Source organism: Rhea americana, unplaced genomic scaffold (genome assembly GCF_003343005.1).
Source record: "Rhea americana isolate MKP2758 unplaced genomic scaffold, rheAme1 scaffold_70, whole genome shotgun sequence".
In the NCBI taxonomy this organism is placed as follows: domain Eukaryota; kingdom Metazoa; phylum Chordata; class Aves; order Rheiformes; family Rheidae; genus Rhea; species Rhea americana.
Window position 1 is genome coordinate 713846 of NW_028186868.1, and position 24323 is coordinate 738168.

General features: G+C 42.8%; 1 protein-coding gene across 1 annotated transcript; it reads left to right on the forward strand.

The window, feature by feature from the left end:
* The first annotated feature begins 954 nt into the window (after positions 1-954).
* RTCB (RNA 2',3'-cyclic phosphate and 5'-OH ligase) lies at positions 955-13718 on the forward strand. The gene is made up of 12 exons (XM_085321635.1): positions 955-1185; positions 1286-1364; positions 1689-1756; positions 4401-4500; positions 5737-5893; positions 6476-6632; positions 7722-7881; positions 8895-9070; positions 9668-9856; positions 10334-10444; positions 11362-11481; positions 12592-13718. The coding sequence occupies exons 1-12, from the start codon at positions 1093-1095 to the stop codon at positions 12697-12699; spliced, it is 1518 nt and encodes a 505-aa protein (XP_085177761.1). The 5' UTR covers positions 955-1092; the 3' UTR covers positions 12700-13718.
* The last annotated feature ends 10605 nt before the right edge of the window (positions 13719-24323 follow it).

Sequence of the window (24323 nt, forward strand, 5' to 3'; positions counted from 1 at the left end):
GAAGGTCAGGCACAGTCCCATTTTGCTGAAACRTGTAACCTGAGCCCTGGCAAGAGCAATGTTGTCCTGGTCTGTGGAGGGAGGGAAAGCCCAAAGGAYGCTGATGGAAAGCTTAAGGCTGTGCAAGAGTGGTATCAAGCAGAGGCTCAGAGGAAACATATGACACATTTGGCATTATTTATTCTGAGTGGTGTTTTTTCTTTTTTTAGCGATGCAAAGCTGTGGGTTTTTTCTTTTTGTAAGGTTAATGCCTCTCTTCAAAATAAAATCTTGTTTATACATTTCCAGAAAGGTGTGCTTATTTGGGGGTTTTGTTTGTTTTCAAGCAAAGGAAAAATGCATTGTTAAAATGCGGCTAGCGCAGACACTCCAGTTAAGCTTCTCTTCCTACCGCAACAATCTTAAATACTTCCTGCCGAACGTGGTGACTGTCGGTGGGTAGACTGTTTCCCCCTCAATCCCGCAGCCGAGCAGGTCCAGGTCAAAACCGGTCCTTATCCACAAGGCAAGAGGCAGGGAGGCCAGAGGCAGTGCTCCCCTTCCTGCCCCCACCCAGTGGGTACCGGCCCCCTCGCCCTGGGCTGGGAAAGAGCTTGACTCTGCGTCCCCGCCAAGGTCGAGGGGCTCCGGGCTCTGCCGCGCTGCATCTTGTCTCTCCTTCAGCTTTGGCTGCTGCCTGAGCTGAGGGAGCGACGGGGTGTCCGTGCCCTCGGAGGGCGGAGAGGGGAGCGGAACGCAGCCCCTGCCAAACGAGGGGCTGCCTCTGAGGCCTCAAGGCACAGGCAGCCGGGCTRACCTGAGAAACTGTTTTCATTGCACAGCTAAAGCCGCGGGCGCGGCCGTTGCACAGCCCCGCCAGGCCGCGGCGCCCGGCGCCGGCAGCGCGGGGCGGAGCCGCCGCTGCTTCCCCCGCCCCCGGAGCCCAGCGAAGGAGGTTTGATCCTCAGCGGCTTCTGTCMGCTACTTCCGCTCCGGAGGCGGCGTGGCCCTCGGCGGCCCCCGTCGGCGCGGCTTGGTTCGCTTCGCTTCCCCCACCCCCGCCTTGGCCGGGTGCTGGCGGCAGGAGCCCCTCGACACGGGGCCGGCGCCGCCATGAGCCGCAGCTACAACGATGAGCTGCAGTACCTGGACAAGCTCGACAAGAACTGCTGGCGGATCAAGAAGGGCTTCGTGCCCAACATGCATGTGCGTGCGTGGCGGGGTGGGGGCGGGCTGAACAGGGGCCCGCGGGGGGGGGTGCGCGGTGCCCGGGCTGACGGGCCGGCTGTCCCCGCTGTGCCCGCAGGTGGAAGGCGTCTTCTACGTGAACGACCCGCTGGAGAAGCTGATGTTCGAGGAGCTGCGCAACGCCTGCCGCGGCGGAGGTGCGTGCGGCGGCGGGGAGCGGGCCCGGGCCCTCCGCCCCGGGCGGAGGAGGGGGCGGCCGGGGGAGAACTCTCCCACTTAACGGAATTGCGGGCTGTGGGTAGCGTTGGTTGGCCCTTTCCTTTGTTTTTTTTTGTTTTTTTTTTTTTTTTGTTTGTTTTTTGTTTTTTTTTTTTTTTTTAACCCGGCTAGCAATTTGCCAGTATTTGGAGCCAGCTGTTTAGAAAATGCTTCGCTGGCTTTGGTGATCCCTGTGGGGTAAATCAGCAGTCTTTTATGTAATCCTTCAACTTTTTTTCTTTTCTTTTTTTTTTTTTTTCCAGGTGCAGGTGGCTTTTTGCCTGCTATGAAACAGATTGGGAATGTGGCTGCATTACCTGGCATTGTTCATGTGAGTAGGTGCTCTAAAAGAAATACTGTTTTTCTGTTCTTGTTTGCCAGTGATTATTGCCTTCCATGTAGGAATCGTCTTGTGACGTAAACTGTACAGAAATGAGCTTTGGTCCATACTCTGCGTTAGGAACCTGTATCTGAGTAAGAAGTGTTTGCAAGACCAGCTTGCAAAATTAATTTGGCAGAAGTGGAAGTATTTATTTACTTCATCAACTGCTGTTTGATATTTAGGCTTTTGAGCTTTGCTTTATGCTGTTTATTTTGCTTGAGCCATCCTTTTTCCACAGCTCATACAGTCTATGCTGTTCTTAAGTTGTCTCTGCTAACCTGGAAGGTATGGAGGAGTGAGGAGAGGAAAAGTGGTGGGGTTGTAGGGGGAGAGGACCAGTTTCTTTGTTTATTTGGTCCTGATGTTATTAACTCTATGCTTATATATGTCTTGAGATGTTTTTTTCCTACCTTTAAACAATTTCAAGTGCTTCAAATTAATTGGAAATCAGAGCAAATGAGATTTAAATAAAAGAAGGAAGAAAAATGATATTCTGTTGTGTRTTTCCCTAGCTTTCAAAGCTTTTCATTCTTCAATTTCTCCATTGTGTTCATTTCTTCCTGGTGTTAACAGGAGCTCTTTATTCAGTTGTGGTATACTCATGTTTGCAGCATGTGATGGTAGGAGTATAATGCTGACTTCCTCCTAAGCTCTCAATCATTAGAAGTTTTTTGAAAACAGATCTGCATCCTGGGTACATTGTAGAAAATTTAGCCTAGAAATTCTCCTTGGGCAGGAGAAATGTTTAAAGGCAGCTAAGATTCCATTTGGCCCTCTGTCTGTTGGAATATGTAATGATTTAATATTGACAAAGACTGTAAAGTATGTATAGCCTCAAGAGGTTTCTCGCTAAGGCTGTTTGGTCTTGAGGAGATGCCACTCTTCCACTTCTCTTATTTATATGCAGTAGAGATTAAATTAGATTCTTCTCCTGTCAAGTTTAATTTGAACCATTAATGTGCCTGAGGTAAACTATCAGGGAAACTTGCTGTGCATTTGAGTTCTCATTTCTTAATTCCGTCACCCTTCTTGTGAAATACAGGCTTTCCCGTTATTTACGGGTAAAAGCTCAGTGGCAKTTTTCTTTTCCTTGAAAGAGCTTGCCCAGGATACAGTTATGGTAAAGCCCACTGAAAAGTAAGTGTAGTACTAGGGTTATTGATTTTGTTAGAGCATACTCCGTACTTGGTATGTATATTCTAGTTTGAGGCAGAGTATATGTTAAATGCTTGCTTTAGCTTGGTAGCTTTCTATTTTTTGTCCTTGCTTTTAATCTGATCTTGTCTGCACTATGATTCTGATGTTGATAGTGAGTCTTCCTGTGTATTCAGCACTCCATTCCTTTGCCCCATGCATTTTCGAAATGAAACATCATAGTAGACTTGATCACTTTTCAAGAAGCTCTAAATACACTGTGGAAGTAGTCTTCTTCATATTTAATATTATTTGTATAATAAAAAATAACGGAAGAGTTTTTTATTATTGTCTGTTTGGTTACTTGAGCAAAATTTCAGAATTTCTTGCTGCAGTAAAAGGCTGCATGTCATGCTGTTTTAAAATATTTAAAAATAAATATTAAATAAAATATTTAAAAATATTTAAAAATATTTTATTATAATGATCAACCAAAAAGGAGATAAGAGAGAATAACTTTAACCTGTTAAAGTTGGTGTTTTGGCTGGTAGTTCATAGGAACAATGTTGTGATAATCTCATTTTCAGTCTTCACTCTGTTTCGAACCAAGAGATTCCTTTGGGATTATGAGGGGAGGCAGAATCAGTGCAGAATTCAGTGCGTAATCCTCTGAAAAATATTCTTTTGTTTTAATACTCAATTAAACAGGTAACACATCTGAAAAGTTCAAATTTCTGACAGTATTCTGAGTATTTTTTAAGAGCTTGTGGTGTATTAATCTCAGTCTGCCAGGCTACATGTATTTTGTGTAGGAGCATGCACTTTCTTTAATGTAGTAGTATGAAAAGGATCAGTAAAAATAATTCTTTTACAAAATAAAATGACTTGACTCCTATCTGCTACATGACTTTTTTTTGCCTACAGGGCGCAATCTTCGGTCAGTGCTCAGTTACACAGCTAAAACGGGAAAATGCTGACATGATCTTATTCCATAACATTCAGYTGCTCTTGTTACATTTGCACTGTTTAAACATTGTAGGTATCTCTAGATAAACTTGATAAAGACAACTTTATCTTCACTATTACGACTCTGCATCACACTACCCATAAGCTGCTACCTATGTAGGTTTTAAATACAAGAATTCTGAATTCAGAGAAAAGCTAAGCTGAAATTCACTTTGACATTAAGTTTCCTACATTTTAGATATTTGACCTCCTGTTAAGGTTTCTTGAAATCTGGTCAATGCAGCTAAGGACAGGGCTCAGCTGACTTCACTAGGTGTTTACTTTAGAGAGAATAGAACTTTTCTCTGGTTCCCTTGATTATGTCTCCTTTAATGGTGGGAGTTTGGATACTTATCTGTGACAGCCACCATCACAAGGTCGAGCATAACTAAAATGAATCTCTCTGCAGTACCGAGTTTCATAAGACTTTAAAATGTGCTTTGTCCTCTTCCAGAGATCAATAGGTCTTCCGGATGTCCATTCAGGCTATGGGTTTGCCATTGGCAACATGGCTGCCTTYGATATGAATGATCCTGAAGCAGTGGTGTCACCAGGTAAGGCTACTTCAGGACTGACTTAATCTGCACTGAGAAATGTCTGTGGTGACTTAAATATTTTCTTGGGATGCCAGGAATTTACAGTACAGAGCCAAAAAAAAGATACAGAAGCATTAAGATTCTTGCACCCAGAACCTTATTCTTTATGGAGCCACTAGTTGCCCTGAAAAACCTAAACACTGCGGACAGGGTTGCCCTTGTTATTCTAGCTTGGGCTTGTGATGTCCTCAGTCATGAAGAGATGGCACAAAGCAGTGAACTTGGGTTTGGCTAGGCAGATAAAGAATTGGTTCTTTTCTTCAACATTTGAAAACCTCTGTTTAGAATATTTCTACACTTTATTAAAAATGTTACCTTAATATTTCTTTCTTTTTAACAAACACTTCAGTTTTTCATTACTGATGTCTGGAGAGGCTTTTGTAGTTGTGGCTGATAGCCATGTTTCAGGTTTCTGTAGGCAGTTCCAGTGTTCGTACATAATTCAAACCCAAGGTGGTCTTAGTCTGGTATCCCCTCTSTGATGCTGGTTAGTATCAGATAGTGTAATTGATCTTCTATGCTAGGCCATGTGCAGTCACTCTTTTTCCTTTTAATGCTAAGAATTGGCCTAACTACTGAACAATGAAGTTTAATATCCCTAGTAAGTATTTATTGCTGGTTTTAATTAGTTATTATTTAGTCCTTTCTGAATTTTTACTGGAATAATTTTCAGGGACTTGATTCAGAGACTTGATTTAGGAACTTCTTATTTGAGGTAGCTATGCTCGAATTTCCATCACAAATCACTTTCCTTAAGCAGGGAAACAGGAAATGCCTATTTACTTTCTGTAAACCATTTACTCTATAGATGTGTCTTTTCTTTTGTCTTKGTTTTTTTGTCTTCTTGCTGGAGCAACTTTTAACATGAAAGCTCTGAATTGTACAGCTGTGTTTGTAGAGCATTTGCTGGAGACACTGAAAAATAAGTTTTTTAAGAGATCCAGGTTTACTTTTTCTGCAGGACTGCATTTTTGGCTGTCCTGGAATCTGAGGGCTTCATATAGCCTTATTAATGTTAAGCTTAGTGTAGTTGTTCTGCCTAATTTCCAGTATTGTGTCAGACAGAAGGTATCAGATCCCAGCATTCAGTACACACTCCCTGTCAGGAAGCTTACCGATTGAAGATCAATGCAGTAAATGCTTGCCATCAGCATACACTCTTTATTAACATTGTGACTTTTTCTACACTTTTAGGCGGTGTCGGGTTTGACATCAACTGTGGTGTCCGCTTACTACGTACAAATTTGGATGAAAGTGATGTACAGCCTGTAAAGGAGCAGCTTGCCCAAGCTATGTTTGACCATATTCCTGTTGGTGTTGGTTCCAAGGGTGTCATCCCCATGAATGCCAAGTAAGAGAATGACTTCATGTCAGCTGAGGGGATATCTCTGGTGTTTATTTTGGTGAAAGATTCATCAATGGGAGACTTCAAGAAAGAGAAACAAATTCTAAACCTTTTCCCATTCTGTTCACATGCATGTTTCACTAGGGGAACTGGCATAATTGTTACAGCATGAAGTCARTGTTTCCTTCCTTCACTTAAAACCCTAAAATAACTAAGGTTTCTTGAAAGGTTCACACTTTCCCTTAAACTTCCTTAAATATAGAGCTATTTTTGGAAAGGGGTGAGAGAGAGAAAGCAAGGTATCCCTCACAGAACAAAGGAAAAAGTAATAATCTATTCAGTGCTTTTTCCATCTTAATGTCTTTGTAGATGTTACATGAAGTGGCAGGAAGCCACACGTTTTTATTAGAGGAGTTGGGGGACCCATCATAAAATTGGAACAGTTCAGGTTCAGGCCCCTGGTTAAAGAATGGCTAATTCTCAAGATAGGCCCAACTGCAAAGTTAGATAAGACTGCTCAGGGCCGAATCCGATTGACTTTTGAATATATCCAAGGATAATGCTTATGTGGGTGTTTGATAATTGCAGAGATTTGGAAGAGGCTCTAGAAATGGGTGTAGACTGGTCTCTCCGGGAAGGCTATGCCTGGGCAGAGGACAAGGAGCACTGTGAGGAGTATGGAAGAATGCTGCAGGCTGATCCCAACAAAGTTTCTTCAAGAGCAAAGAAAAGAGGCCTCCCTCAGGTAATGTTATGTTTCAGGAGGATTGTGAGTGCTCACAARGTTCATATGTACAAGATAGCAGGTAGTTCTCTAATACTGTATCTTATCTTGAAACTGTCTAGCCTTACTGGGAAAAGGAGAGGTGAAATGATGATGTGGTTCTSAGCAAGTCTTGACAGAACTGGAACAGAGTATATGGATATACCCAAGGTCCCTGAGGCCATCAGTTTTTCATCAGCTAACACTTGGTACTAGAATTCATATTTGCTGGCATTTCCCCATCCAAATAACGTTTTGTAAAGAAACAGTAAAATTTTCTATAACTTTTCTCCTTCTTAACTGGCTGAGCAAACAGCAGAGCAAGTAAGGATTTTAGATTGAATGTGACTAAGTCAGAACTTTAGAATGTGTTTTGAGGATTGGATTCCAATTCTGTAAATCGTATCTTTTTGCTCAGGCTGTAACACTTCTGAGATAGCTGTACTAATACTACTGTTRCTGTTTTTTTATGTGACTTCTTGAGGTTTATGAATTATGATGCTGCAAGCGTTTTACAGCATTTTAACCTGAAAATAATCTTACATCCTCAATTTTCACATTCTCCTTGCAAATAAGTAATTGTCTTTTATGCAACTGAAAAAAATGAGACTTGGAAATGAAATACCTTGCTTTAATCTGCTGGTAAGTTTTAAAACTTAATTAACAGGATGTTGTAACTTCTTCCTGGAGTTCTAAGCAAATATAAGACTATATCTGTCTGCCTTGCCTATACAAATTGAAGGTGGTTTCTCAATACTCTGTTCCTCCTCTCAGTGACGTGCAAGTTACAAAAAAGTAGTATCACAGTCTGTAGATACTGGTCCTTTAGATTGATGACAGTCTTGTTCCAACAATAAAAATAGTTAGAAATCTGATCAAAGGGAACCATGGTGATGCTACTATTTTCTATTTCCTTTCAGTTTATATGTTCCCCACCACCACCCCTGGAAAAGCTTTTCTAAAACTAAAAACCTTGCTGTAGTGTTTTGCCCTACGTCACATTTCTGTGGCTTTCCCATGTACTCCTAGAGGCTGGCTAACTGATGCTCATCAATAYGTTGTGTTTGCCAGCTGGGAACCCTGGGAGCAGGAAACCATTATGCTGAGATCCAGGTTGTGGATGACATTTACAACGAATATGCTGCCAGGAAAATGGGCATTGACCACAAGGGGCAGGTGTGTGTGATGATCCACAGCGGCAGCAGAGGTTTGGGTCACCAAGTTGCAACAGGTATGATCTGACTCATGTAGGTACTTGGAGTGAGGCAAACTCTTCAGTGAGGTGTTTTCATTGACAGTAAACTCCAGCACTGAATAGTGTTTCATACAGTGTATTTGCTGGATCTGAGTTGCTTTGACAGGGATTGACTTGAGTTTTGCTTGCTTTTGGGTGTATTTTAAAGCTTCTTAYTGCAAAGTTTAAAATCAATATGTCACTTGTTTCTGGTCTTGCAGAGTATTGATCTGGCATTCATCCACATGATGACAGGACAAGAGATGACAGACTCATATTGGGATGCAGGAAATTCCATTTAGATGAAAGAGTTCTTATTTATTTGTTCCTGATTTTTTAACCATGAKGATGGTCAAATGTTAGGTTGCTTAGGCATATTGTAGAATATGCATCTGTGGAGATGCTCAAAATATGACTGAACAAATCCCTGAGCAACCTGATCTATTTAGAGATGCTTCGAGCAGGGGTGGGGGTTGGACCTGGTAACTTCTAGAAGTCCCTTCCAAGCTAAATTATTCTAACATCAAGAGAGGATGGAGGTTTTCACTAAACCTATGTCAGGGGCTCTCTTTATCTATACTTGCATAGGATGGTAAGGCCTAATCTCTGTTATAACAAAGGTAGGCATTCCTGCAGCAGAAAAGGAAAAGGGTCTGTAAATTCTTAGGTCACAAGAAGGTATTAAATCTGCATTTCTTGTTCTAAGACCCAGATGAAGTGTTCAGATTGTTAGAGCATATCACTAAGGTGAACTGCTTTTGCTGAAGCAGAGAATTCCCAAAAGTACACCCAAACTCCTTAACTTTTCTTTCTAAAAATGATCTTGAGGTGTCCTATTTGTGAACAGCTGATGTGATTCTGCCACATACTTACAGCTTCCTCTTAAATGCAAAAGTAAGTTTGAACATCAGCCTGATGAGTTCAGCTTTAAATAATAGAAATTCATGTTTCATTGCATAGACAGAAACAGTATTAAGAAGTGACTTCTACTTAATATGTTTATTTCCTAGATGCATTGGTGGCTATGGAAAAAGCTATGAAACGAGACAAAATCATAGTGAATGATCGCCAGCTGGCATGTGCCAGAATTGCCTCTGCAGAAGGACAGGATTACCTTAAGGGAATGGCAGCTGCTGGGAACTATGCATGGGTCAACCGCTCTTCTATGACTTTCTTAACAAGACAGGTAGGAGCAGAGTTCTCTGCAAATATTCTGGTGCTTGTAGAGATGTTCTGCTTTATCCTAGACACATGAAAAACTCAGTAGTTGTAATATTGAATATAATTTTTGCTTCTGTGCTTTTTATGCTGTTTACTGGACAGACTTACAGAAAGCTGCAGTCGTTGTAATCAGTCTAGAACCTCTTAACATCACTGAATTGCACTTTCAGAAGCCACTAAGGCATTTTCAGAAATACTGCCTCAAACTAGAAGAGGATACAATAAAATTGTTTCCACACTGCTGAACCCATCTTTTCAGAGTTGTAAAAATTCATGAAGTTGATACCTGATTAAATTCCAGCATTACAACTGTCAATGGGCAGATAAATGGCTTAGTGAAGCYCAGTTCCAAGATCCTCAGCAGTGCTGCATTCACTTCCATCATGGCTGAATCTCCTTGAGGATTCTTATTTGTAATATCAAGTGTTCAGGTTACTGGTTTATCAGTAAGAAATACTTTCAAGAATTTTTTTYTCTTTGTATTCCTAAAAGTATTAGAAATCTTCCTCATTTACATAGCATATATTCTTATATTTTAAGTCCCTGTTTGCTCTCTCTTTAGGCCTTTGCTAAAGTCTTCAACACAACCCCAGATGACCTTGATATGCACGTCATCTATGATGTATCTCACAACATTGCCAAAGTTGAGCAACATGTAGTAGATGGAAAAGAGCGGACACTGCTGGTGCACAGGAAGGGATCAACTAGGGCCTTCCCTCCTCACCATCCACTTATTGCTGTTGATTATCAAGTAAGTTTAACTGTTGAAGAAAGATCAGAAAAGGCTTTTGGATGAATGGGCACTTTTAGGATTGCTAACAGATCTAAATGCTGTGTGTTCCTGTTTTGAACTAATAGCATTGGAACGCTAATAAGATGCAATGTTCTGCTTATCTGTGTATAAGTCTTTGGGACACAGGACTCCCTCTTCCTACACATACAGAACAGCTGGAAGATTGCAAACAAAGGAGTGTTTCATAACTAGAGCAGGCTGCAGTGATTTGTCATGTCTCTCTGTTGGCCACAAGTCTYTTCCTATGCTGGCCTGCATCCTTCAGTGTGGCTAGTTCTCCAGAATCCTTGATACTGGATACCTAAGACAAGTAGGAATACTCTGAGGATATGTGAGCCTGACCTCCTTTTTGTAGAGATGCAGTTCCCCTCAGGTATTTATTAAGAAAGAGTTTTATTGACTGCTTGTTTAGTTAAGGCTATTTTGCATCCACAGCTGACTGGACAGCCTGTTCTGATTGGTGGGACTATGGGTACCTGTAGCTACGTTCTTACTGGCACAGAGCAAGGCATGACTGAGACCTTCGGAACTACTTGTCATGGAGCTGTAAGTTAAATCATTTCAGGAAGGGGTKGGGTTGGGATTGATATCCAAAGAACAGGTTTGTTCAAGGGTCATCTGGTGCGAGGTTCATCTGTGGTTACCTTACCACAGTAATCCTAGCCCAGGAGAAATGTAGGCTGAAAGTCTGTCTCTTACTGATTAGTTTTGACTACTCCTGCATAAAATTATGGGATGCTTCCTTATATAAAGCAAAGATTAAGATGGAGATCTGGAGGATGAGCTCCTATTACCAAATTCTGATATTTGAGTTTACAAGAAGGACTGAATGTCCTGAGGCCCTATATTAAAAAAAAAAAAAAAAAAAAAAGAAGAAGAAGAAAATGTTGTCTCCCCTCTTATTTATAGCCTGAGACAAGGATGTTYGAGGAAGAGAAATAGATAGCAAATGCTCCAGTAAAACTCTGGACTGTGAATATTGTCTGACAAGTGATTTGGATAAAAAGAAACTTGCACACTAGTATGTTAGGACTGTGGAACTTTCCAAGTCGTCATACCAGATGTGCAGTTATGCAGGAGACCATCACCTAAAGTCTAAATTCATATCCCGTTTTGTGGCTTAAAACTATTTGTGTTTGTGCCTCAAACCATTCTGCATTTGCTTTGAATGTAAATTGACTTTGTGAGCATGTGCTGAGTGTAGCAATAGGTGTTGAACTTCACCCAAGAATATTCTAGGGGTTCTGTCCCAGGAATCTACCTCCTTGTCAGCATATACAGTCACTTTACATTAGTRGTTGTTCTGATATATGCTCTTTCATTTCACTCAAGACAGTTGAGAACATGGCTTAGCTTCTAGCATGYATCTGTTAGGTTTTGTTTTTGTTTTCCTTTAACACTAAAGAGTTCTGACTTTTCCCTATGGCTACAAAAAGCAGAACTAACTTAAGACTATTGTCTAGGGCCGTGCACTGTCTCGAGCCAAATCTCGACGTAACTTGGACTTCCAGGATGTATTGGACAAACTGGCTGACATGGGCATTGCCATCCGTGTTGCTTCTCCCAAACTGGTGATGGAAGAAGTAAGTTTTAATGCTTTATCTGAGAGGGGAAACAGAGTCTTGCACCTTGGCTGGATGATTCAGACTTGATTCTTGGCAGTGTTGAGATCACTAGTATGCTAAATGTACAGCTCTGTGATTCTTTAAAGAGCTGTCCTGTTTTCTGGGAATTAATATCATGTTTTCCCTGTCCCCAAAATCCTGCTGAAAAAAAAAATGCGTATTTGACAGGTTTGGGAGGGGATGTTGTGGTTTTGGTGGTGTTGGTGGTTTTGCTTGGTTGGGTTTTCTTGGTTATCTAGGGATAACTTACTCTCCATACTGGGAAGACTTCATGAAAGAGCATCACAAAAACTGTTAGGTTTTGTGGATTCAGTTCCTTCTTATGTGATGCTCTCCCAGCTTTAAACTCACTGTACACTGTAGCCGTCCCATAACTTATTAGCAGTGTATGAGAGATCGCTCTCTTAAGACAAATTCCTATATTTCCTCAAGAAGAAAACTTTGAATGACTAGGAAACCATGAATATTGTGACTCCTAGTTCTTCTGTAGTAAAATCATAGAATGTCGTCTTTGTTCACAGCCTCACTCGTGGAAGCCAGCTAATCATTTATAACTATGCTCTTATGGGTTTTAGTGTTGTACGAACATGTTCACTGTGTTAAAATCTCTATTCAAGAAAAGCTTCCTTGTCAGAATGCTTGAGGCAGAAGCTCCAAAGTCCAAGCCCTATTCCAGTCACAAACAGACTGTGAAGATCTTTAAGGCTGTCTCCTGTAAGCAGATATTTGGAGTGACTTCCTGCCAGATACTAAGGCCTGTGTTATCTCCTGCTGGTGGGCTGGATTATCTGAAGATACCAGAAAAACTAAGCCAAAATATCAGCATTTTGTGGAGTATCATGGAACCTTGCTTTTAAAGCCAAGCATCTGACAGACCTCTTAGCTATGTAAAATTGCTGAGATTCTCAGTTTTCTTCCCCTTACTTCTAGACCCTCAGTTAATATGTAGTTCTRCTTTTACACAGAAAAGAAAGGATATCAAAAGCTTACATTCTATTGCTCTTGGTTGTTTATAGTTCTGTTTCTCTTTTTTTCTTTTTCCTTCTTTCTCCTTTTCCTCCTTTCCAGGCACCAGAGTCTTATAAGAATGTGACAGATGTGGTAAACACCTGCCATGCAGCTGGCATCAGCAAGAAAGCCATTAAATTGAGACCTATTGCTGTTATTAAAGGCTAGGAACTGACAAGGCAGCAGAAACCTACTGATATCTCCAWGCCTTCCACAAAACTGACTAGAATCATCATCTTCCCACACCTCTTGGACTCTATAGGATGGTCAGATATCACATCCCTGTTCTGGAAGTACAGGCAATTGAGGATGTCCCTATCTTTAACCACTCCTAGATATAATGAATACCCCCCCTGCTTCCACCTCCTTTTTTATATGATGCTCTTATGAGGAAAGAGGGAAAAAAAAAAGAAAAAAAGAAAGAAAAAAGAAAAGAAAATCTGGTTTTGTATATGGTACAAACTGTGCCTGATGATTCCAGTGGTGGCACTTCAGGCTGCTCGAGTTGTCACTAATTRCTATGCTGCAAGACCACCTCCTTCAGCAAAGAGGGCCTATGAACCAGATCTGCTGCCTCCACACCTGAGGGTCTGGTACTCTTTCTGCATATAGAAGTACTCTGGAAGGTAGGGTATAGCCCATTTGGGCAGGGAGAGGTTGCTCTTTTTGTAGAGGGTTCAATGTGTGGTCTACATTGTTGCATGTATTGTGGTAACTGAGTAAGAAATACCAACTTGGGAGTGGTCTCCCAGTTGAAAACAACTAGCTAGGCTTGAGGCACAGTCCTCTCCTCTTCCCCCACCATCTCTGCTTTATCACATCACCTGCTGTACTGACTCAGTACAGGAAGGTGTTCCACAAAGTCYTGTGGAAATGCAAGTAGGATTGAATATGTTGTTTTGAAAGGTTTTGTTTGCCCTGTTAAAAGTTGTGACTTAACAACTGATAGAGATGGGCTAATCCAACGTTTTGCAAAGACCTAAGCATGTAAAATTTGGATCAGAGAATATTGCTGCATCCTGCAGCTCTCTGATTTGAGTCCAGTAGCAAGGTCAGGCCCAATATGGTTTGACTGTTCTCAGTCAATTATTTTTTTTCACATTCACTAGCTAAGGCTGGAGGGGGGGGCTGACCATCAAAATTGGAATATGTGGAGGACTTACAAATAAAATGGGAAGATAAACATTGTAGTGTGTCTGTGTCATGGTTATTATGTTGCCAAAATGTCTGTTRTCCTGTTAAGTATGTGTACTGGCTTGGAATCCACCTTTGTGGTCTTGTGACTGCTGGTTCCACCTAGCTCGGTAGGGGATGGAGCTTGACTGTAAGCCTGTGTATGGACACAAGAGGGCGAATGGAGGAAAATAAAACCTGAAAGCWAGAGTGCAGCCCTGCTAGGACTTCATGTGGAAGGATGCAGATACTGATGGATGGGCTAGACAGTCAATCACATTTTTGGGGGGAACATCCTTTCAGGTCTAGAATCTCAGCAAAAACCTTTTGATCTCAGGATGCATAATGGCATTTTGTGGTCATAGTCACTTTATTGGTTTCCTAAGTCTAAAATTTGCATTGTTATAGGTTCAGAAGCAGTACATGCTGTAATAGGGATTGCTGTGACTACTAGTAGATACTAGTGACTACTAGTAGACTGTGACTTTAAAGAGACTGTGTCTTGCATTCTTCTGCTGTCTTAGTAGAATTGCTCCAGATCAGCATCTCTAAGGTCGGAGTCAGACTTGCTGAATTTCATCAAAAATCATGCACATTTTTAAATGGAACCARTGACTGAAAAACAAAATGTTCTTCTCAGTCTTATGCAGGATTTTTAGTTTCATTCAACATTTTCTGTCTATTATGGATTCTCTGATGTGAAATGCAGGGGAACTCTTAAAACACTTGTATTTTTTAAAAAAAGAAGTATTTCTCAAACTTTCTTCAACTTTTACCTATTGCTGCTGTTATGACAACAGTAGACAAATTTCAGTTTCTTGAAATAATCAGAAATCCTCTGTCTCACATAGGTGCTCTCATATGTATTCATTAAGTCTCTTCTGAACATTAACTGTTATGCATTAGCATTCATGRATGCAGTAAGTGCTGACAACTTTCATTTACTGTTACCAAATCAGTACTAGTTTGAGGTGTGTTTTGTGTGGTACAGAAGTAGGTGCTGGTTTCCTAACCCTCCTTGTCCCTCCCAAAAGTAAGAGTAAAACATGTAAGATGTTTCTTAGTTCTGTTATCAGCTGTACAAATTCTGACTTAAAACATAGGATTTAAACTGGGATGGTGTTCCAGTTTAAGTTTGTCCGTGTTTTCCAAATAGGGCTCCTCAATGGCTCTTTTCTTCAGCTATATCTTCTTTTTTTTTTGAAAAAAAAAAAAAAAGTAATTGGGATAAATAATGTAGATGAGGGAGGAAGCATTAAAATTCATATGCTGAAATACAGGTGAATCTGACTTTGGTGTTGCTGAGATATTTCTACAGTGTGGTTATTGAGCTATCTCTGTTCCCGTGGAAGGTTCCTGAGAACTCAGAAATATCTGTTAAAATATGATACACCTTCCTTCCTTCCTCCAAAAACCAAAAAAGCTCTGATGGATAATTGGAGGAGGTTTTTAATTTCTTCTGAAGTTTTTTGTTTTTTTTTTTTTCTATAGGAATCCATAGGTTGGTAGATTTGGGATTATGCCACGTCTTTGGAGCTGTTGAACACATCTGTCCAACAGCAGATACTCATATATTTCCTGCCTAACTGTAGTTGATTTAGTTATTTTCTTCATGACAACCTGCAGCAGAAGGTTTGCTGACCTTAGGAACTGCACTGTGTGTCTGCGTTATACCTGTCTTTAGAAAGTGCAATAAAATCGGTCCTTGGATGCAGAGTTCTGCTTTCAGTGAGAACAAATAGCTCGCTGAGTTTGTTACTTGGCCATGGGAGTGTTCCCCCAGGGAAGGCAGTTCCCCTTTTTTGCCCTGAAAATTGAGGGGGGGCTGGTGAGCTGTTTGCCCTCATGGACAACAGAGCTGAGATGTAGTTGATGGCCCTGATCTTTTGATTCAGATCAACTCATCTGCTTCAGGCCTCCTTGACTTCTTAACTCATCCTCCCTCAAGGAAAGCCGATAGTTAACTGGACCCTGGAAGGTGCATGCTTGCAGTGTGTCTGCTGTGCTGTATTTGCACTGTATCATGCTCCCCAGCTCTTAGGAGCCCAGCGTCTAATGTGTGTCGTGTTTATCACCATCCTAAGCGTCTTGGGGGAAGGAGGTTCTCTGTTACATCTTTCCCCTCCCTCTTTTAAACACAGCTCCTGACACATGCTGCTTCCTCCTCCGCTGGTGGTCCCTGGGCTGTCCTGGCCCAGGAGGAACAAGTGATCTCTGACACATCTCTGGCACAGGCAACCCAGCCTCTCCTCCACTCTCCTTTGTTCCTCTCAAACATAAACACACTTAACTGGCCTCTTCTCTTCCCTCTCCACCCCCAAATCTTCAAAGCAATCAGACAAAGCAATATCCCTCCTGCAGCATGTGCCAACACGCTCCCTTACTTTGAGAAGGAAGATTTCAAGCAAGCAGTGGGCTGTAGCGGGCATTTGCTTTGCACTTCTGAGCTCTGTCCCAGGTTGAGCAGTTTTGATTGCTAGCGCCTCTGGTTTTCTGCCTAGAGAGGTGGCAGTGGGAGGCTTATGGCAGAAAAGAAACAGGAGCTTTGCAGTTCCCCAGCCAGAGGTGATGTGGGGCTTAATGCATCTGCTGCAGGTGCTTTGTGCCTCCTGCACTGGAAAGGAGAGGAAAATAGTAATGCTGTGGCACCCGCAGAACACTGAGAATTACTTCATGTTTCAGATGTTTGTGTGTTTTACTTTTTTTTTCCTCTGTGGTTTATAAGGAGGGTGGGGGTTATTCCCTGTCCTTTTGTTTCCTGCAGCTGAGGAAGCGCTGAGTGGTGTGAGAGTGGAGGAAGGCATGAGAACAGACAGCACAGAAAAGCCTTGTGAACTGCCAAGGCAAAGGTGCAGCTAGGCTTCTTGGGCACTGTTAAACTAATCACCAGCCTGTGCTGCTGCTGCCTTTAGTAACGTTGATGCCTGTAGAGGACATACTCCTGCAGCTCATTCCCAAAACTTAAAAGACTGTGCTTTGATTTGTGTTGTATATAAAACTTAGAAACCAAAATAATCACCAGCCTTAATTGCRGAGATTAGGACCAGGAACAGCAAACGGAGTTTTTTGCCAGTGTTTAATCTTTAACATTTACTAGCTTAGCAAAAGTAAGAGTGCAGGGACTGGGCTACCCTCACCTAGATACTATGGTGTTTGAGTCAGCCTTATGATGGAGCCTTATCTGTGGAGATGCGAGGTGAAGCCTGAATTATTTCTCCCCCCYGCCTTTACTCCCCCAACTGAGCTATAGCCAACAGTATGCTTTCCACTTGGGCTTGGGTTGCCCAGCACAYGTGAACATGGCATAAATGTTAATCGTATTGTCTTTGTGGTACAGTCAGAAGGGAGGGAAGTGTTTTCCTCCTCTTTCACACCWGCCTCAGTGACTGGGGAAACTGAGGCACCAACACCTTTTCTCTCCGCACAAGCTTTGCTTTGAGGTAGGGAATCAAGGTAGGGAGACTGGGCTCCTTCTGTTCTCAGTCCAGCAGCGTGCAGTGGGAAGTCAGGCTTTCTGCTCTTCCCTTTTGAAGTGCAAACTTGGGGAACCTGTTCTCCCTGCCATGTGTCAAGAGCTAGGAGGACTAGATGGTCAGTGGGGCCTGTGCGAACCCAAGGGGAAGGAGGAGGGCTGTAGCTCCTGGAGATGAAGATACAGTTGTAGGTGTGTGCACGATAAGGTCCAAACCTTAATGCATTAGAACAGCAGCTTATTACTTGAGTTAATTAAGTGGTAGGAGATTATCAAACCTGAGCACACTAGTAGTGAAGAGTTGCCTAATAAGAASAGCTGGCTGCCAGTAGTTGAGTATACATGCTTGAGGACAAGACATTAGGATTTTATGACCAAATTGGAGGGGAGAAAAGGGAAAGATGAAAAGCAAGCAAATATAGTACTTGAAATAATGGAAGAGGAAATATCTGGATCTCTGAATCCTTTTTAGCCTAGAGTGTGCTAGGGATTGCTTAAAGCTTAGCCTAACCTCTACTATGTCAGCACCAGCACCCTGAACTTGCTTTTTGCCTTACTTGGTGCATGGTCCATTGTGAATGAGAAGTAGCTTTCATGGGCAATGCAGTGTTCTGCTCGCTGTAAAAGCAGCAGGACCACTGGCTCCTGAAGAACAGTGCCTGATGGTGACTGAGASCAGCCCCCAACCACAGCAAGGGAAAACTTAAACCAGCCACCAGAACCTAACCAGACTTTGTAACTCTTGAGTTCATTCATTGACATCTTTCCAGGAAGTTTTTCTTCCAATGCTACAAGCTTTACAATGGGTTTCTGGAACWCTGTGGCCAGCTGGATCCCTGCAGGGAAGTGACCAGGAGCCATCAGGGTTACAGTATGCAGGTCTTGGAGTAGCAGCACTGGGCTGCATTTCYATTTCAGTGCTCAGGTAAGAGCATCTGTATTGTACTGCCAATAAGTTTTTGTTACCCTTTTTAGAATTCCAGGTAGAACAAAAAGCTGGGTTTCCCTGCTGGAAGAATGTCTTACTGAAAAATCACCTGGTTACTGAGCTCTTGACATTTGAGAATTGTAATCTATTTACGCTTAAAAAAAAAAAAAAAAAAAAAAAAAAAAAAAAAAGATTAAAAAGTGGATTATTTTATTTTTGACTAATGCTTATTATTGTTCGGCTATAAAGTTGTGGCATTCACAGACAACTTACCAAGCTTTAAAATCATAGATGGAGTGATCAGTTCCTCCACTGTTTCCCTGCCAAATCCTTAACCACCTCTTGGATGAGGGAGAAAAAATTATTACTGTAAATTACTTTTCCCCAGGAGGTATTTATGTTGTAACTGTTACTACAGGGATTTTCTCCATTCACCTCTCATAAGGCGTATTTTCATCAGGTAGATACAAAAAAAGGATACGATAAGCACTTTCTTCATTTAGGCTGTGCATTTTGAGTCTGTCCCGGAAAGGATTTTGTCCATTTCCTTCCTGCCATAAGCCCATACGTGTCTGCATGACCTGTAGCCCATTTGTGGTTGAGGAATTGAATCCTGCAATCTGTCATTTCTGATCACAGAAACCCCTTTGCCCAGCACAAGGCCAGAGAGTGGGGACTCTGTTGGCAGCAGGGTGCCTTTGTTTGRGGGCACCCCTGAGGAGCACAAGCTGTGGGGCTGCCAGGCTGCACCAAGCACTCTTCTCCTCCAAGACCCCAYGTAGCTGCCAGGCATATTGACTGCGCAAAGACACTCCGGCAGGGAGGGGGCCTCAGGAGGTCTTTAGTCCAACCTCCTGCTTAGAGCAGGGTCAGCTCTGAGATCAGACTGGGTTGCTCAAGGTTTTATCCAGTCTGGTCTTGAAAACCTACAAGGATGGAGACTGTTCAACCTCTCTGGGCAGCCTCTTCTAGCTTAATTATCTTCACAGTGATTTTTTTTTTTTTTTTTTCAGTTACATCCAGTCAGAACCTCTTCTGATTCAGTTTATGACCACACTCTCTCACTCTCTTACTGTGCCACCTCTTCTCCAGGTGCTCCCTCAGCTGCCTTCACAGGACAAGTGCTCCAGCCCTTGASCAGCTGTTCACTGGCCTCACTCAAGTCTATGAAAACCTTCCTTGCTTTAGGGGCCCACAAAACCAGATACAGTATTCCAAATGTGATGTAACAAGTGCTGAGCAGAGGAGGATCATCATTTCCCTCAGTCTATTTGCAATGGTCCTGTTGATAAAGCCCAGGATGCTGTTAGCCTTCATCACTGCCCAGGCATGATGCTGGCTCGTATTTAACCTACTGTCCACCAGGACCAGAGGTCCTTTCCAGCAGCATTACCCCTAGCCTGCGTTTCCATAGCTGTGCTGTCACAAGAGTTTTATCCACTCTKACTGCAGGCCAGGATCCCCCACATGGTGTGCAGCAAGAGGAAACTTCTGCTATCAAAGAGGAGAGAGCATGCTGTCGCCAAAAAGGGGAGCAACTGCAGGTGGGACAGACCGCCAGAGCAAGTAAGAAGTTGAAGARGAGTATGCTGAAGGGGATGCCAGAAGACTTGCTTTCTCCTTACCTAGCCACCGTTCCCCATGMAGCTGCCTGGGCAAGCAGAGCAGTAAACAAGGAGCAGAGGTTGCTTATGGTGCTCATTGGAGTTTAGAAAGGGCAACGGTTGTTGGTGTGGAAGGAATGGCTACAGCTCCCTCATGCCAGCCAGATGGGGTCACAGAGGGGAAAGCAGGGAGGGAAATCCCTGCTCGTACGAGAGCCTTCCTCTCCCAGCTCCTTGAGGGCCAGGAGCTGCATGCTGCTCTGGAGGGAAATCTTCTCTCCTTTTCCTTCCATCTCATTCTGTCTCATTCCCAGAACTTCAGATGACCTGGGCAAGACCTAAAAAATCCTTTTAGTTCAGAAAATACRTGCTTATGGCTGCTGTTTCTACCAGACCCTGTGAGCTCTTCCATTAATGGTCAATGGATGAGGAAAAAGTTTTATCTTGACTGAGAAACATGAAGCCTTGTTTGTGAGACAAATATTCGTTTCCTTGTYTCCCGGGAAGGAATTCAAACTATTTGATGATTATCAATAGCAGTGACGAGCACCATTGCTGTCCTCTTTCCTCCCCGTTCTTCTGGCAGAAAGTGAATCCTCTGTCACAGAACAATTACTGGAGAGGAAAACTAGGTATAAGACTGAGGCATTCAGGTATGTCTCCAGAGAGCAGTTTTCAGGGCTATTCCTACCACAGACTTGTCCAACCTATACCAAGTATTAAATCATCCTATGTCTTGGTACCCTATCTGCAAATGGAGATAATCACTTTCTTTCTTTTAGCTTTTTAATCTGTCTTTCCTATTCACATACCAAGCTCTGATTCAGGGACCATCTCTTCTGTATATATGTGCGATGCTTGGGGTGAYGCATCTCTTCAGACCTCAGCTCCAGCTAGTCTTGTGCTCAGTGTCAGCCTTGCAAGTGTGCAGCAGCCCTGAGTCGTGTCGTATGACTTCTGGGACAGCTGGAGGAAACAGGTTCGTTCCTTCTGCACACTAAATTGAAAGCAGAGAAGCTTGTAAGCTGCACAAAGTTTCAAATATTCACCACAGAATTTAGAAAAACTTTTCATGGTACTCTGGCAACAAAGTCTGACCGTCCGAGCCAGACTCTTACCTTGAGTTCAGTGCTAAAGAGGTGCCTCAATTCCTTTGTGTTTTGAGGATATCTATATCCCGCATCAACTTCTCATTGCAAGAGAAGGTCACAGCATGAGAGGAGGCTGAAGCTAGYAGAGGGATTAGGCAAAGATAAGAAGTACTGGGAGGGCAGAACTGTCCCGTGCGACCAGCAGTACACCATGCGCAATGGTCAGAAGCTGACTGAGCTGCTGGGGAAAGCCACCGTCACTCAAGCAAGTGCCCTGCTGAGCATCCAGGCTGTGCTGCTGCTGCCCAACAAACCAGCGATGAGGYTAAGAGCAAGCAGATCAACAAGGGAGAAACGGGAGCCACCAGTCCAAGGCAAAAACCAGAAACCACAGACCCAGTGATCGCTAAATTTCTTTCATTTCCTCAGTGGTGATTCTCCTACCACTTGCATTTCCAGGCTCATGATCCTACTTGAGGGTTTGATGCCTAGTTCAGGAACTGCTGCTGTGAGCCTCATGCTTGAAAACAACTGCATCCAGCACAGCTGAGAGAAGCTCAGTGCTGGTACGCAGTATGACAGCAACTCCATAATACTTGTACATGTATTGAGTAAGTGGGTGCGCTGCTTTGCCTGAGTCTCTGTTAAGCGTGTAGCTGAGCTCCCTTTGAGGATGCAGGACAGACACRGGCAGTAGGTAATCGCCAACTACTCTTTTGCTTGTAAAATTTTCTGTTTTGATCTTAGCTCTAGCCAAGGGTCAGCGACTGTGTCATCTTGAATCACTAATATCAAAGTTACTGCTCTGTCCTGCTCTACCACTGGTGCTGAGGAAAAGCAAATCCAGACAGACTCATAATTTAAGTAGTCCTAATATTAATGCAGACCTGCCAAGGTAGGGAATTCTTCTAAGGAAATTCCCACCATGCTTCTATAAGCCTGCATCAGCAAAGACCAACATTGCTTGAAGCAGAAGAGTCAGGAAGGAGGGTTGTGGCAATCCTGGAGGATTTGAGAACTTCTTTATCTATACCCTAKACAGGTTCTGCATGTGAAGCAATTTAGAGAAGTTTTTGGACATCTTCAATTTTGCCAACAGCAACGGCTCAAGGGAGGACTTGSCCTGAGTGTCATAGTGCTGGGTCTGAACAGGGTACCCTGTCTCTCTAACCTGCAAGTAGAAAGCCTAGTGTGGAAAACAGTTGGCTCGGCTGGATGCTGAGGTTTAAAGTAACAATCTGATTGAATAAACTTGCGTATAAAATACTCCAAGAGAAAATAACCAGGTGGAAGTTCCTGGCTTGCCCAAGTTCCCTTTATACAAAAGGATTCAAGCTGTGTTAAAGGGAGTCTTAAGCAGAGAGGATTCCTCCAGCGGCCTAAAACAACTCCCTCTGGCCACACTCCCGGTGAGGGCAATTTTCCAGGGCAAGTTGGAATGGAGCTGGGTGATTTTTTTGCTGATAAAGCATATGTGGGTCATCTAGAACAATCTGTATATTCAYGTCAAACACATCAAATTGCTTCATCTAGGAGGTGAGAGATGAGAATGGATTGGAAAAAGGGGAAATGATTGACATGTTCAACAGGAAACATTTCAATAATTTGTCTTAGAATGCTGGCTTTTGTTTCAGTTCAGTTTGTGAAAGACTTCAAAAAATCCTGAGGTCAAACTAAAACATTGCACTTCAGAGGAGAAAAAATTTAAGGGAGGCTTTCGGTTCCAGTGGGAAAACAAAACAAAAAGAAATTCTTTTGGATCAACCAGAAATGATTTTCTTTTTTAATTACTTTTTTTGACCAGGGAATCAGAAAATTAATATTGCACTAGAATGAGTGAGAAAAGCTCTGAGGCTTCTCCAGCTTTTAACTAATGGCTGAGTGAGCATCCAGCCAGGGATGAGAAATCATGTATCTCCTCTTCATGAGTATGCAGGACAATCTTCATGAGCCTGCAGTGGTGTGACCCTTTGTGCTTGTGTCTCCTTCCCTCTGTCCTCATCACCCACCTCATGTGTTTGCCTTTCTCCTAGTGCTAGGGAAATTCCAGTCTCCATGGCACTGTGGATGAAAGGCTAAATTCTGTTTGTTTTGTGTTCAATCCGTGTTTCACAACATGAGCTTTTCAACAGTCCCACCTCCCCCTTCTTTGGTGACTCATCCAAAGAATTTTAATCTCCATGGTCTGTCTGTAGTTGTAAAATATAATACCAATGAAGCTGGGCTTATTTATCCTCAAGCCATGAAACTGTTGTCAGAAGAAATTGATACACACTACTGAGGAAAAATATGCTGCTGCTGGGGAGGATTTGACTTGAACTTTGAATTTTGAGCACTTCAAATGGAAATTTCCCTTTTTGAAGTGGATATGTTTTCATCTTTACCTCTTTCTTTTCTTTTCTTTTAAACTATGGAGAGAGAACTTGAAGGTTTTGTTTGCAGGAGAATTAGCTCCTGCTGCTGCTTGCATCTGCAAAAGGCTGACAGAGCTGGCAGGAGACCTCTGCTCAGGTTTTCACCGCCAGCCCACAGGTGCCCGCACGTCTCACCTGCAGCACTTCCTCTTCCTCTTGCCGCAGGCCCCATGTGGAGCTGTGCCTATGAACTATAGCCCTGCTGGGAGATCTGTCASTGCTCAGCTGCAGGCACATCCTGGTTAGTGTAGGAGACTCTCATCTGGTGGAGAAGGTGGCGAGCAGTCAGCGAGGAAGGCATGGCAAGGTGTGATGGGAGTCCTTTCAGAATGGCAGGTTGTTCTGCAGATGCTCGTGCTGTGTGGAGCTGATCTTCTTTGGCTTCAGATAAATTGAGGAAGCAGTTGAACCACTTAGTACATCAATTTCAGGTTTTACTTGGTTGAATTTCATGGGAGTAGGTATTGCTACAAGGCTCTATAAAGGAAGTTGTGTTGAGGGAGGTTTTACCACAACTCTGAAAAGGTGGAAGATTCTTACTCTATACAGTGAGAGGTCAGGAGGGACTAATCAACCATCACAATCACCATAAAGAGTCTTTTAGAGACACCATCCAAACCCATTGAACCCAGTGAATAGACCTTCACTAACACAAGCAGGAGATGAATCAGACTTTTTTTCTGTCATTCAGAGATATTAATTTCCATATCTGCATCTCGATGGTCTTTAAAACCGGGCTGGCCTAGCAGCTGCTGGATTATCATCCAGTGGACCTATTTCAGCCAYTGAGCTAAGCCAGCCCAGCTGGGTGAGCACAGGCTCCTATCCCTTCCCCTGTGCCCTCAGCACCCATCCAGCACTGGATGCGCAGGATTTGCCCACATAAACACTGAGCATATTTTAGGCACTCCAGATCAAATCACAGGATCTTCCCTTTTCTTCAAAGACATCTAAAGCCTAATGCCTAAAAGAAGCAGATCAAACATGTAAATTTGAACTGAGATTAATTATACATTTCCAACTGGAAGAAAGAAAAAAAAAGCTATTACGGTTTATCTGCATTAACTATGCCTGTGGGGGTGTTTCTTTGTCTTTGTATGTGATGATACT